The 15148-nt window shown below is 46.8% G+C and overlaps 1 protein-coding gene across 1 annotated transcript; it reads right to left on the bottom strand.

Annotated features, from left to right (window-relative positions):
* Window positions 1–13480: 13480 nt before the first annotated feature.
* LOC144259496 (olfactory receptor 52D1-like) lies at window positions 13481–14407 on the bottom strand (the record flags this gene model as incomplete). Its single annotated transcript, XM_077807746.1, has 1 exon — window positions 13481–14407. A coding segment is annotated over one exon (927 nt), but the record flags the coding sequence as incomplete, so codon positions are not given.
* Between the last annotated feature and the right edge of the window lie 741 nt (window positions 14408–15148).

The following is a 15148-nucleotide window of genomic DNA, read 5'->3' on the forward strand; positions in this document are numbered from 1 at the left end:
AGCATTGGACCAAAAACAGACCACTTCCCTAGGAACACTCCCATTGGTTGATGCCTTCCCATTTACAATTACTTTTTGCAAAGTATCAGTTAACCAGATTTTAATCCATTCGGTATGAGCTACATTGACTTGTAAAGTGATTTTTAAAATGGGATTGCCATGCAGAACTAACTCCAATGCTTTAAAGAATAAGAATACTACATCAGCACAGCTTTTCCATCTGTTATCAGTTGCCTACATTTCCTGTCAGCAGATTTGAATGCCTTGTTATCATCTTCCCCATTGGGTACATATTGGGATGTCTTTAATGTTTAACTAGTGCCTTCACTTCTCCTCTCAACCATGATGTTGTTTTAACCAAAGAAGCCATAGTGCATGACTGCAGAATGGTGGGTTTTGTGGGCATCTAATAAAACACTCCTAAATAATAGCCAATTATCATCTTAACTACATTCTGTTTGCAAATAGCCACTGAAAGTAGATTGTGATCCCTTGCACCCAGGTAACCATCAATTTTTAATTCAGTGATGCACTTGATCATTGAAATCCAGTGGAGAATTATCCTGAGTTGGTTACAATATCTTTTGTATTACGAAGTTATCATCTCTACATTGTAGAGACTCCAGGGATGTTTTACTAGTGGCAGCATGAGGCCACCAGCCTACACCTCCCAAACTTAAATCCCTCGTTATAATGCAGTGTATCTTTCTGCACATTATAGGTAGGTGTCTGAGAGCTGTTCATCCTGTCCCTGGCCTAGTATCTAGGGGCATGGGGCTACACTTGAAATGCTGCATCGGTCCAGCCGCACTGACGCAGCCATGCTGCTGTAGTGCTTTAATGAAGACTCTACGGCGACAGGAGAGAGCTTTCCCCTGAGTGATATAGTTATACCAAAGCAATTCTGGAGTGTAGGCCTGTTCTAAAACAGGCAGCACCATGATCGGTCCTTTAGTACACTGATCGATAAGAAAGAGATCTTGGAGTGATTGTGGAGAGTTCTCTGAAAACATCCACTCAATGTGCAGTGGCAGCCAAAAAAGCGAACAGAATGCTGGGAAGCATTAGGAAAGGGATCGATAATACAACAGAAAATGCCATATTGCCTCAATGTATATCCATGCTATGCCTAAATCTTGAATATTGTGTGCAGATGTGGTCACTCCAACTCAAAAAAGATATATTGGAATTGGAAAAGCTACAGAAAGGGGCAACAAAAATGGTTAGGGTATCAAACAGTTTTTTGAGATTGATAAGACTGGAACTTTTCAGCTTGATTAAGAGACGACTAAGGGAGGACATGATAGAGGTCAATAAAATCATGACTGGTGTGGAGAAAGTAAATAAGGAAGTGTGTGTTACTCCTTCTCATAACACATACACTAGGGGTCACCCAAAGCAATTAATAATCAGCAGGTTTAAAACAAGCAAAAGGAAGTATTTTTTTTCACACATTGCAGAGTCAACTGGTGGAACTCTTTGCCAGAGGATGTTGCGAAGGTCAAAACTATAACAGGGTTAAAAAGAACTTGATACATTAATGGAGAATAGATCCACCAAAGGCTATTAGCAAGGGTAGGCAGGGATGGTGTCCCTAGCCTATTTGCCAGAAACTGGGAATGGGTGACAGGGATGGATCACTTGATAATTACCTGTTCTGTTCATTCCCTCTGAATCACCCTGGAACTGGCTACTAGGAGGATACTGGGCTAGGTGAACCATTGGTCTTAACCAGTGTGACACTTTATACCACAGGGGAGAGCCCTGTAATCCCATATTCATCATTTGTATATAATTGTGATATTTCATATAAAGCATGCCATGTAAGGTATCATGGGAAAGGTTATTGCTAGAGAGCTTATTCCTTCACTCTCTCACTTCCCTGGTCCTTCTCGCTTGAACAGAGAGCAACAATACCCAAAGTCTGAAGGTGCAAACCATTCAATGTATATTGAGGTGAACTTCCTTTCTCCTTATTTTCAAATCCCAACTTACTCCCTGTTTGCTCCTAATTTATATAGTAATATTCTTAGCTATACCTTAACCAATCATTCTACTGAAATTTAACTAACCAATCCTAACATATTGTAACATGATTAGTTAACCAATTACATGCCACCACCTTAATTAGTTTACACCCAGCAAAATGAATTATACAGCAGACAGAAACAATCACAGAACCAGACAGCGACCATGCAAATAAACAATAGCAAAGTGGGAACTCTAATGACAAAACAATACAGAAGTGAGGATTTCACAACTACATCTATAAAGACATAAGCACTTCCCAGCTGTGTCTATTGATAAGTGAGTTCTTACCAGACAGAAAACTATCAACCTAAATTTCCTTTTACATCTTCTAGGCTCTTCCCTTTCTCTGGAGGTGATAGATTGGATCCCCTTCCTAACAGCCCCAGATTGACTAGTTTGGGATGTGAGGAGGTGACCGGTCGCTTCCCAGGTTGTGGCTGCCTCTGCTGCATAGCCAAAGGCCTTAGCCTAAGAACAGGGCCTCAGACTGTCATGGTGAGAGAAGGCCCTTACACACATTCTTTCTTGTATACCTCTATTACTAGCTAAATGATAAACATAGACCTACATTCTTAAATTCTAAGCCTTTACAGGCAGACCTGAATATCTATATACTAACAGTTATGGTATGCTGAAACCCATTGTTCTATTGAAATATGTATATCATTAGTGCATAGGGATAAGTGTTGTGTGGTTGTCACTAAAATATGCTGTGATCTGGGGAATCACCCAGATAGTAGCTCCTCAGATAAAGCAACAAGGGAGGTAACCAATGCCTAGGTTGGCATTGAATAACCGTCAACAACCATTGTCCAGCAAGGGAGATACAATGCAATGACTCACTTGCCCAACTCCACACCACGGAATCTGCAATGCCTACCAGACATGCCTGGACTTGTATTCTCCAAGCACATGGACTGAGGATATAAAATAGGGGATATAGGCCTCATGGTTTTTCCTTTCTCCTCCCCCACCCATGCTGAAGGCAATCAGAACGCTGGAGCTGAGGAGGCTGGTGCCCAGGCTAACAGGGAGAGCCTGCATATGAAATACTGTAACCAACCTGCAGTATCCAGTGGGGTGAGAGAAAATGGCTTAGTCCAGATATTGCCTAGTCTAGTAAGGTTGGAAATTTAGACTGCATGCTTGTCTTCTATTACCCTTTGGTAACTACTCTGACTTTTTGCCTATCACTTATAATCACTTACAATCTATCTTTTGTAATCAATAAACTTATTCTAATGTTTATCCTTACCAGTGAGTGTTACTGAAGTGCTTGGTAAATCTGCTCAGGTTTACAAAGGCAGGTGTATATCCACTTTCCACTAATGAAGTGGCGAGCCAATTAATAAACTTGCATTGCTCAAGCAAAGGTCTTCAGCAGTGCAAGATGGTATATTCCTGAGGTACAAGGCTGGGAGCTGGGGGATTTGGCTGGTGCCTTTCTCTGTGTGATTCATAAGTGGCTCTGGGAGCATTCGTGCAATCGGGCTGGGTGAGGAGGCTACACATCTGGTTGTACTGAGTTGTAACAGCATCTGGAGGGGTTCGCTGCTTGTCACCAGTTAGGCATTCTGAGAGAAAAGTCAGATTAATTTGTTCAGGGGGCACAGCTGTCCCACAGTCTAAGGTTGCAGCCCGGCGATCCCATCATAGAATCATAGATATCAGGGTTGGAAGGGACCTCTGGAGGTCATCCAGTTCAACCCCCTGCTCAAAGCAGGACCAATCCCCAACTAAAGCATCCCAGCCAGGGCTTTGTCAAGCCTGACCTTAAAAATATCTAAGGAAGGAGATTCCACCACCTCCCTAGGTAACCACCCTCCTAGTGAAAAAGTTTTTCCTAATATCCAATCTAAACCTCCCCCACTGCAACTTGAGACCATTACTCCTTGTTCTGTCATCCGCTACCACTGAGAACAGTCTAGATTCATTCTCTTTGGAACCCCCTTTCAGGTAGTTGAAAGCAGCTATCGAATCCCCCCTTATTCTTCTCTTCCGCAGACTAAACAATCCCAGTTCCCTCATCTTCTCCCCATAAGTCATGTGTTCCAGTCCCCTAATCATTTTTGTTGCCCTCTGCTGGACTCTTTCCAATTTTTCCACATCCTTCTTGTCGTGTGGGGCCCAAAACTGGACACAGTACTCCAGATAAGGCCTCACCAATGTCGAATAGAGGGGAACGATCATGTCCCTCAATCTGCTGGCAATGCCCCTACTTATAAAGCCCAAAATGCCATTGGACTTCTTGGCAACAAGGGCACACTGTTGACTCATATCCAGCTTCTCGTCCACTGTAACCCCATTACACCCAGGATAGCTGTTCTTATCGTCTTGGTCATGCCCTCCTTAATTATCAGTAACTCTAAAGCAGGTAACGGTATCTTTAATGTAGATTCTAATATTCCAGTTGTGCGTCGTTCTGCTAGCTTTCACTAATATCAATCATATCAAATTTCTTGACTTCTCCTCTCCCTGGATTCATCCCCGCCTGTTCACCTGGTGGGGTTTCAGAGGGTTGGCGAGACCTAAAACCAAGGGGCTGGACACTTGTGGCTATCAAAGTTCCTTTGGCACTTTATGAAGGATTTAGGAGCATTAGATCTGGTGGTCTGGTCCAATTTCAACCTGAGGAATTGCTTTGCATCTCCTGAAAGATTTCCTTGTAGATTCACCTGGCTGTGCATTTCTTTTCCACTTCATGCCCTTAACTCTTGCTGTGCTGTGCTGGACAGACAGGCAGAGAGAGGGCTGTGTGGAAAGAGAGATGGATGGAGTAGATAGGTGGAAGCAACTTGCCTGTTTCACCCTACAGCTGTCTGCATTTATGCAATGGGTGAAGTGACACCATAAACATGCTGCAACTTCCTATATAACCTGTCCTAACACAGCTTGCTATAGAAACACTAGTTATGAACAATGCAGAGCAGTGAGTGGACAGCAAGGGGACATAGCACATCACACACTCAGACAGCATCGAGACCTATGGGGGCCCAATCTGGACATATTTTGGCAGCCTTCATGGGATACATAGAATATTAGGGTTGGAAGAGACCTCAGGAGGTCACCTAAGTCCAATGCCCTGCTCTTCAGAGCTCTTCAGGGGGAAGATGGTGTGTGGAGTGTTTGTTTTGATAGGGTTTGGGGGTTTCTGATGCCCACACAGCCAGTGCTTATACCAGAGACGGCTGGTTGAAGAAGTGCACTTTGCACTTGGAGCGGAAGGTGGGGAGGATTGGGAGTGGTCCTTAGTTCTCATGGGAGAGGTCCTTTTGTTCCACAGCCTGGGCTTGGCCCCTGGGAAAGGTCTAAATGAGCTTTTCACTCCTGATAGAAAGTTCCACTGAGACTGAGGAACATGGGGGTCAGATCTTCATCCTTGGGATTTAGGTCCTTTTAGATATGCTGGGGCCAGGCCACTCAAAGATAGGTCAGTGACCTTGAACGTGCCTTGATTAGAAGGTTAATTCAAAGGGTCCCAGCCTAGTGACATGACTAACATCTAGGGAGACAAAGTAATACCTTTTATTAGGAAATGTAACAAGCTTCCAAGCTTACACAGAGCTCTTCATGGGGAGAACAGTGTATGGAGTTTCAGAGTAGCAGCCGTGTTAATCTGTATTCGCAAAAAAGAAAAGGAGGACTTGTGGCACCTTAGAGACGAACAAATTTATTTGACCATAAGGATTCATGAGCTACAGCTCACTTCCTCGGATGCATACTGTGGAAAGTACAGAAGATCTTTTTAAACACACAAACCATGAAAAAATGGGTGTTTACCACTACGAAAGGTTTTCTCTTCCCCCACCCCACTCTCCTGCTGGTAATAGCTTATCTAAAGTGATCACTCTCCTTACACCTCTCTAAGGTGCCACAAGTACTCCTTTTCTTTTTGCGAATACAGACTAACACGGCTGGTACTCTGAAAACTGTAAGGAGAGTGATCACTTAAGATGAGCTAATACCAGCAGGAGAGCAGGGGGTGGGGGTGGGGGTGAGAAGAAAATCTTTTGTAGTGATAATCAAGCTGGGACATTTCCAGCAGTTGACAAGAATGTCTGAGCAACAGTGGGGGGTGGAGGGAGAAATAAACAAGGGGAAATAGTTTTACTTTGGGTAATGACCCATCCAGTCCCAGTCTCTATTCAAGCCTAAGTGAATTGTATCCAGAGCATGGAGTGTTTGTTTTCAAAGGGTTTGGGGATTTCCAGTGCCCAAACAGCCTATGCTCTTGCTAGAGACGGCTGGTTGAAGAAGTGCACTTTGCGCTTGGAGGGGAAGTTGGGGAGGTTTGGGAGTGGTCCTTAGTTCTCATGGGATTGTGCTCCACAGTCTAGGCCTGGCCCCTGGGAAAGATGTCTCTGATGTATAAATGAACTTTGCACCTGTCATGAATATAGGGGGAAGGGTAGCAACCTTTATGTATGCCAGCCCATTCAGTAGCATAAAGTCCCTCCTTGGCAGCTGTACTGGATTCCTTACCGGTAAAGGGTTAAGCAGTTCAAATCACCTAGCTGGCACCTGAACAGAAGGACCAATGAGGAAAGAAGATACTTTCAAATCTGCGGGGGAAGGTTTTGTTTTGTTGTTCTGTGTTCCCTCTCTGGACGAAGGAAGAAGCCAAGCAGGTACAACATCTCCTGAAAAATATACCTGGAATAATCCATCTAAAACCACAAAAACAGTGAGTAGGGCAAGAAAATGAGTTAAGTTATCTCTTGTTTTGTCTTGTGAATTTCCCTATGCTACAGAGGTAGTTTCATTCCTGTTTTTGTAACTATGAAGCTGAGCCCAGAGGAGAATCCTCTGTGTTTTAAATCTTTTCATTACCCTGTAAAGTTACCTTCCATCCTGATTTTGAAGGTGTGATGCTTTTACTTTTTTCTTTATAATAAAAGTTTTTCTTTTAAGAACCTGATTGATTTTGGTGTCCTTAAGACAAAGAGTCTGGTCTCTGCTTACATTGCTAAGGCAATGGTTGTTATTTTATCCCCAAGCCTCCCCAGGAAAGGTGTTGAAGGGGTTTGGTGGGATATTTTGGGGTGATAAGGATTCCAAGTGACCCTTCCCAGAATTTTTGTGTAAATCACTTGGTGGTGGCAGCATTATACCATCCAAAGACAAGGGAAGGAATTTGTACCTTAGAGAAGTTTTAACCTAAGTTGGTAGAATATAAGCTTAGAGGGTCTTTCATGTGGGTCCCCCCATCTGTACCCCAGAGTTCTGAGTGGGCGGAGTACCCTAACAGCACCCAATGAGCCTGAGAAGCGTGGGAGTCGGGTCTTCAACACAGGGATTTAGGTCCTTTTATAAATCCTAGGCCCAGGCCACTGGGTGCCTCAAAGATAGGCCAGAGACCTTGAACATGCCTTGACTGGAAGGTTGAGGTGAAGGAGCCCAACCTGGGATGCTCTCAGGGCAGTGGTTTGCAAATGGTGGCTTGTGCCATCAGCAGATGGGTCTGTGGTGATCCCTAGTGTGCGGAAAACACCATTTTGTTCCGCACAGCATCACCTTGCATATATGGTGCATGCAAGGTCATGATGCACGGAGTAGTCTATTTTGCTATACAAAGTGGCATCCTCTGCACAGTGTGATCTCACAGGCACCCTACGTACAAAGTCACGCTCTGTGGAACATGCCATTTTGCTGTCTGGGGTCCCAGGAGGAAACAGTTCATTAAAATGGGATTGTGCCAGCAAAAATTTTGGGAATCCCTGTCTCAGGGCTTGATTCAACTTTTAACTTACAATGACCATGGTTGTTCAATGAGGGGCAGATTTTCTGTCTTCTTCTGTGCATTCAGACAGTCCTATATCTGAATCCATTGGGACTTGTTGGGAGAACAATAGCTCAGTTTAAATGTCCCTGTCCCTTAGGCAGACCCTGCAGGTTTCCTAGCTCTCCTCTTTATGACAGAGGCACCTGCATGTTCTGTATGGGTCAGTGGAGGTGATAGAATACATGGACCTTTCAGTATCTGTTTACGAGGTTAAATTTGTGACATATTGGGCAAATTCTACCCTCTGATCCACACTGGGACCTTGGAAATGTGGACTTAGTTTGCTTTATTGCTTCTCATGATTGTAATTCAACCCTGGCCAGTAATGGCTATAGCCATGTTGCAGTCAGAACAGAATGGCTGGAATGGCTGAGATGTATAGTGGATTAGTTACGATTCAGTGCCCATGTGATGTTAGGGGTCTATTGGATGAGCTACTGCTGAGAAAATACCACCTTGTCATGTTCCCATGAGATGGTTACTGATTCTTTTAATGGTTAGTTACAGGGGCAGGAATCAGCCGTGCCATGGAACTGAACGCACCCAACTGGCCCGACCACGGCAGCTTCCAACTGGACCACACCCCATCCCTCCACCTTCATCCTCCTTGGCATCCCGGGGCTGGAGGCAGCGCACAACTTGATCTCCACCCACTTCTGCTCTGACTACATTCTGTCCCTCCTAGGGAACAGCCTCATCCTGCTTGTTATCAAGACTGAGTTGAGCCTTCACGAGCCCATGTATGTTTTCCTTTCCATCCTGGCACTTGCCAACCTGGTCATCTCCACCACCCCCCTGCCCAAAACACTCTGCATATTCTGGTTCAGGGACTGGGCCATTCACACCAGTGCCTCCCTCACACAGATGCACTGCCTTCATCCATGGTCAGTCATGGATTCTGGGTTCATGCCGGACATAGCCTTCGATTGCTACTTTGCTATTTGTAACCTGCTGTGACATTCGGCCGTCCTGGCCTATCGGGCCATAGCCAAGATAGGGCTGGGTGTTGTGATGAGGGGGGATGTGTTAGTGGGTCCACACCCATTCCTGCTGAAATGGCTCCCGTACTGCAAGACCAATGTCATTTCTCACACTCATTGTGAGTTAATGACACTGGTGAAACTGGCCTGTGCAGGCACAACAGTCATGAGAGCCTATGGTCTGGTTGTGGCATTTCTAACAGTGGGCTTAGATTTTATCCTTGTTGTCCTGTCCTACATCCAGATCCTCTGACCCATCTTCAAGCGTCCCTACAGCAGCCTGCTCCTTCCCAGCTCCCTCCTAGAGTCCCTACAGCAGCCTGCTCCTTCCCCAGCCTCTCCTGGCATCCCTACAGCAGCCTGATACTTCCCAGAATAGGTTCTGGAACTAGGGGTATGGGGGTGGGGGTGCCATTCCCCCTGGCTAGAAGTGGTTTCCATCATATGCACCGTTTACAGTTCGGTTCAATGGCTCTCAGCATCCCCACTATAAACACTGCTCCAGCACTTCTCCTTCCCAGACCCCTCCTAGCCTCCCTACAGGATCCTGCTCCATTCTAGGGCCTCTTGTAGTGTCCCTACCACAGCCTGCTCCTTCCCAGGGTCTCTCCTAACATCCGTACAGCAGCCTGCTTCTTTCCACGGCCTCTCATAGTATCCCTACTGCACCCTGCTCTTTCCCTGGATCTCTTCAGCACAGCTCTTGCTTCCTTCCTGGAATCTCCATCCTTGTGAAGACAAAAAGAAAAGGAGGACTTGTGGCACCTTAGAGATTAACCAATTTATCTGAGCATGAGCTTTCATGAAGTGAGCTGTAGCTCACAAAAGCTTATGCTCAAATAAATTGGTTAGTCTCTAAGGTGCCACAAGTACACATTTTCTTTTTGGGAATACAGACTAACATGGCTGCTACTCTGAAACTTGTGAAGACAGGGAGTTTATTTGGCTCCCAGCCTTTCCCAGTGTTTCTTGATGTAGTCTACAATTCCCATTGTCCCTCAGAGCATGATGCCACCCAGAATGCCTTGATTATGTAAGCAAGGTCTGAATGGAATTCTTCCCTGACAGCTAGCTGGGAGCAGGAGAGACTTCAGGAGCAAACTGTATTTACATGAAGATCCCTACTCTACTTAGATATCCAGCAGATACAACAGAGTTACTCAAACTAATCAGCTTTGGCTGTTGTTAGGTTACAAATCACTTTAGTACTGAATGCAGGGGTAGTGAAATTCGGTCATCAAGGTGGTTGTCATTACTGTATGAATAAAGGGGAGCAGAACTGTGCTTAACCTATCCCAAATGAAGGGGTCACCCTCAGCTGAAAGGACCTCATTAAGCCAGGGGCTCAAATAAGAGTGGTGGGAACAAGTGTCCCAACCAGGAGTTGTGGACCCTCCACAAAGGTCTCCCAGGTCTGGTTTAACCTATTTCTCCCCACTGTTCAAAGAAATATCTAAGTAGGCTTCATTAGAAGCCTTTTTGTTATTTCAACTGTTCAATCAGAACTAAAATCAGTTGTGGTGGGATTGTGTTTCTGCTCAACCTGCTAGGAGCTGAAAAATCACTCTAAGAGGCTGATCTGCCAAGATCACAGCAGAGAGGTAGGTTGTAGCAGATGGTCATTAATGGGTGCTCAGAGGTGGGACCAGAGAGAGCAGTGAGCCGTGGCTGGGGGGGTGGCCAGCCAGATCAAGTGCTCAGATGGCAGAGCAAGCAAGGTGCCTTCTTCCCGAGGTGGGAGGTGAACTCACACAGATGCATCTCTGAACCCTGGGTCCTCACTGACCAAGGACAATCACTGTGAGTGGGGTATGGTGAGGGAGCAGAAGGGGACACAGAAAAGGAACTCTTGGTTGTAGAACTCAAGAACATGAGGCAGAAGATCCTGCTTAAGCCGGTTCTATGTTATATTGTTGAAAAGGAACCCCTAGATACTGAAAACAGCCCTGGTTTCTGCTGCTCCACCTGGCAGAAGGTTTACACTTATGGCTGGAATTGGGCACAGGGGCATGCCAGCTCGCAGTCTGCATTTAAGGGCCAGCATAACAGGTTTTTCAAAAGCCTGCCCCTGAAAGGGGACACCTGGACTGCAGAAGTGACCGAGCGCTGAGGAAAGAAGTTTCTGCTCTGTATGACACGAGGGCTAGCACAGCAGAGAATGAGGGAATTGTGAACATGGCTAGAAAACTGACAGCTGGATCTGTGTCTAGACATACCCAAAAGCATGGGATGGGACGGGGTCAGGCCAGGACGACGGGAACCCTCTCCAGCTTCTTTAGTTACATGGGTAGCGGTGACGTTTTTACACTTTGCAGTGGATTTCAAAAATAGCAGCTGAACCCAGCACAGACAGGAGAGAAATGCTTCAGAAGTGGCCAGGGAAAGGGGGTGAGCTGCACCTCGCCTGGGAGTGACTGTATAGGAAGGCAGCCCCTTCTGGGCTCCCCCGTCCCCCATAATTTGGGCTCTATAACTGCTCTTAATGCTTAATACTATGCATACTTAAATGATTGGAATATATATTGCATGCGGTGTTAAAGCCGCGTCAGTCACAGGATATTAGATTACCTGGGTGAGATAATATCTTTTATTGGACCAGCTTCTGTTGGTGAGAGAGCTGTGGAAGCCCGAAAGCTTGTCTCTCTCACCAACCATCGCTCAGTGTCCTGAGGTTGGGACTGGATGTCTTTTGAAAAGTACATCCTCTTATTGAACCATAAGATATGGACTTATTGCTGGAACCGTTGTGGTGAAGGCCTCGGGCCTGTGCCAGGCAGGGGGTCAGATGAGATAGTCAGTGAAGCTCCTTCTGGCCTGGGAACCGAGGGAAGATTCTGAGAGGGGTGAGAGGCACCCGGCTGGGAGTGAAAGGGTGGGCTGCATGGGGAAGAGGGGCAGCCCACTGGGCACGAGAGGGAAGGTGACGGGGGGGAGGAGCAGTGGGCTGGGTGTGAGAGGGAGCATGGCAGGAGGAGAGAGGGGCAGTCAGCTGGGCAGCGGGTAAAGGGATGTTATACAAATAAATTAAAAAACAGCAGGATCTTATTAAAAGGACAAGGCAAAATACCACATTTATTGTGAATACAGAACAAATCATAGTAAGCAGTTAGTTATAGCTATAACATTCCATTCAATCTCATATTTATTCACACATTCATTCGTACAAACACACACACACACAGGTTCTGCAAGGTTGTTATCGTAGTTACCAGCCTTAGAGTTGCTCATGCCACGCCACTGGCCAGGTGGCCTGGACATGAGGCGGGAGCAGGGCCTTGTCAGATGCTCATCTGATGCTCCTGGAAGTTGGTTTGCAGAATCAGACCCCGAAGTTCTCACTTTCTAGAGTCTATTTTTATAGGAATTTCTTCCTGTGCCAGTCTATGGGAATTGCTTCATCCTGCTGTTGCTGAATCAACCAGCAGATGTCACATTCCTGACGGCTCCGTGCTGCTAGATGTTATCTCGTTCTTTGGTTCTCCCATTCTTGAGTCTGTTGGGTGGATTCCAGGCTGCTCTCCGGGGGTCCTCTGGTTATTTCCACTTGATGCCTTCTTCAGCCCATGGACACTGGATTCTTAGGCTGGCACCTCCCTGATCATTCAGTTATTATCCACACCAAGCATCCATCCACATACATCCTCTATCTCTGTTTTAATCACAATCGTTTATTACAACAAAAGGGCGGGGAGTCTCTGGGTGCTGTTTCTGTTGTTACAGAGTATTGCTTTGAGTCTCTCTCTGTGTGAATTGCTTTGAGAACAGACTCTGTCTTAGAATGTACTAACACAATTAGCAGCTTGCAAGTTTCACACATAGAGGGAGAGAAACAGTACCAAAAACCAAGAGCCCTCTTAATTAGTAATACCCTGGAATTTAAACTATGGGGAATCAAACTCATTTGTGATTTTAATACAGAACTTCTTTAATATGATCCAACAGGGACACCTGGCTGGGTGTGAGAGGGTGCGTGGCGGGTGGTAGAGGCAGCCAGCTGGACATGAGAGGGTGCATGGCAGGGAGACAGGTAGTCGGCTGGGCATGAGTTAGCCATGTGGTAGATTGGGAGTCTGGTCTTGTGGTTCAGGCTCTGGACCAGGGCTCAGATCTGTGTTAAGTGGCTTAGGCCGGAGTCCGGCATAATCCAATCTCCTCCGTTTGACAATGACCAGATCAGGTTCAAACCCCGTGCATGGGGCAGCTGGTGGTAACCTACCCCCAGGGGACTATTTCTCCTCACGCCCAATCGGGAGAGCTTGGCTGGCTTTCTCTTAGACTCCCTGTGTGATGTTGGGCAAGTCCTTGGGCTCTCTCGGCCTCATTCCCCACCTGTGATCTGGCGTGACCACAGCGCTGCCTTGCCCACGGTTGGTCCGTCTTGTCTGTTTGGATTGAAGCCCATGGGGCAGGGATGGTCTCTAGCATTATGTCACAGAGCACCTCGCACAAGGAGGCCCTGATCTTGACTGGGCCAACATAAATGTCAAGTGATAACAATGTTCTGGAGCAGTGAAAAGTCAAAGCTCTGTTGTGCTGCAGACCCAGACAAGCCTGTTTATTAGCCCTGCTGCTCAGTAAGGCTGAGAAGGGGTTCCACAGTAGGAGGTGACTGAACCGTCTGGATCCCCGACCCTGCTGGCCCTGGCACCGATGTTGCTCCCCAGCCGCTGACCCGTCCTGTGAGCCTTCAGGCTGATTTGATGCCCAAGATGTGGAGCGCCCTCTGCCTGATCCCAGGGGTCCTCACCCCATAGATGATGGGGTTCATCATGGGAGGGAAGAGCAGGTAAATGTTGGCGCTGAGGATGTGAATGTGGGGAGCCACGTGGCCGAAGCGGTGGGAGAGGAAGTTGAAGAGCGTGGGGATGTAAAACACCAGCATGACACAAACATGGGAACTGCAGGTGCCAAGGGACTTCTGCCGTGCCTTCTTGGAGGGGAATCTGAAGACGGCCCGGAGGATCAGGATGTAGGACAGGACAATGAGGATAAAATCTGATCCCGCGGCAAGAAACGCTATTGCCAGACTATAGGCACTTATGACTGTTGTGTCTGCACAGGCCAGTTTCACCATCGCCATGAACTCACAATAGGTGTGAGAAATGACTTTGGTCCCGCAGTATGGGAGTCGCTGAAGCAGGAATGGGTGTGGGCCTAATAACACGCATCCCCTCATCACAACTCCCAACCCTATCTTGGTTATGGCCCGATTGGTCAGGATGGCCGAGTGTCGCAGTGGGTTACAGATAGCGACGTAGCGATCAAAGGCCATGGCCAACATGAACCCAGACTCCATGCAAGTAACTGAGTGAATCAAAAAAATCTGGGCCAGGCAACTGTTGATGTGAATAGCCTTGTCTCTGAACCAGAAAATGCAGAGGGTTTTGGGCAGGGTGGTGGTGGATACGACCAGGTCGGCGAGCGCCAGCATGGAAAGGAAAAGGTACATGGGCTCGTGGAGGCTTGGCTCGGTCTTGATAACAGCCAGGAGGAGGCCATTCCCCAGGAGGGACAGAAGGTAGACGGAGCAGAAAGGGATGGCGATCCAGATGTGCGCCGCCTCCAGCCCCGGGATGCCGAGGAGGATGAAGGTGGCAGCGTCGGTTGGGTACGTTCAGTTCCACGGCACGGCTACTTCCTGCCCCTGTAACTAACCATTAAAAGAATCAGTAACCGTCTGATGGGAACCCAACAAGATGGCGTTTTTTCAGCATTAGTTCTTCACCCGTCCTGTGCTAATGCCACATGAAGAGTGAGTCACAAATAACCTATTCCTGGCTCCTGCACTGCAGCCATTCCACCCTCATTACAGAGACAATAAGCGGTAAGTGAGGGCTCTGTAGCAGTTCAAAGCTCTGTTTCTTTTTCTCTACACTCCTCTCATTAGATGCACTATGAAGTGTCCATGAAAAACCTGCCTTAAAATAGATTCATCAGGCCCAGTCCTGATCTGGCATAAATGGGCAGAGAGCCATTAGAGTTGTACCCATGTACAGCAGCTGGAGATCTGGCCCATTGTGGGAAGCTGAAAGAGAGACCTGATTCAAACCATTTTTACAAATTGTGCACTGCCTCCTGAATATCTGCAGCAGGGGAGGGGAGGGAAAGTGATGTGAGCATTACCATTCACATGAGTAAAGGATTTGGATGGCTCAGCCCTGATTCTTGTGGGACAGAGGCAGCCTCTGTCAGTCAAAGATGAGGTCTATTGGAATGGCATGGGGGATTGTAGATTGGCTCCCCCAAAGCTTTCTCCAGGGCTGTCAAGCCAGCATCAATTCCAGCAATAAATTCACATGAGAGGAGAAAACCCTTCACCTGGACTGATTCTGTTGTGCCTAAAGTCTCTTTTTTC

The sequence above is a fragment of the Eretmochelys imbricata genome, chromosome 1, assembly GCF_965152235.1.
Source record: "Eretmochelys imbricata isolate rEreImb1 chromosome 1, rEreImb1.hap1, whole genome shotgun sequence".
In the NCBI taxonomy this organism is placed as follows: Eukaryota; Metazoa; Chordata; order Testudines; family Cheloniidae; genus Eretmochelys; species Eretmochelys imbricata.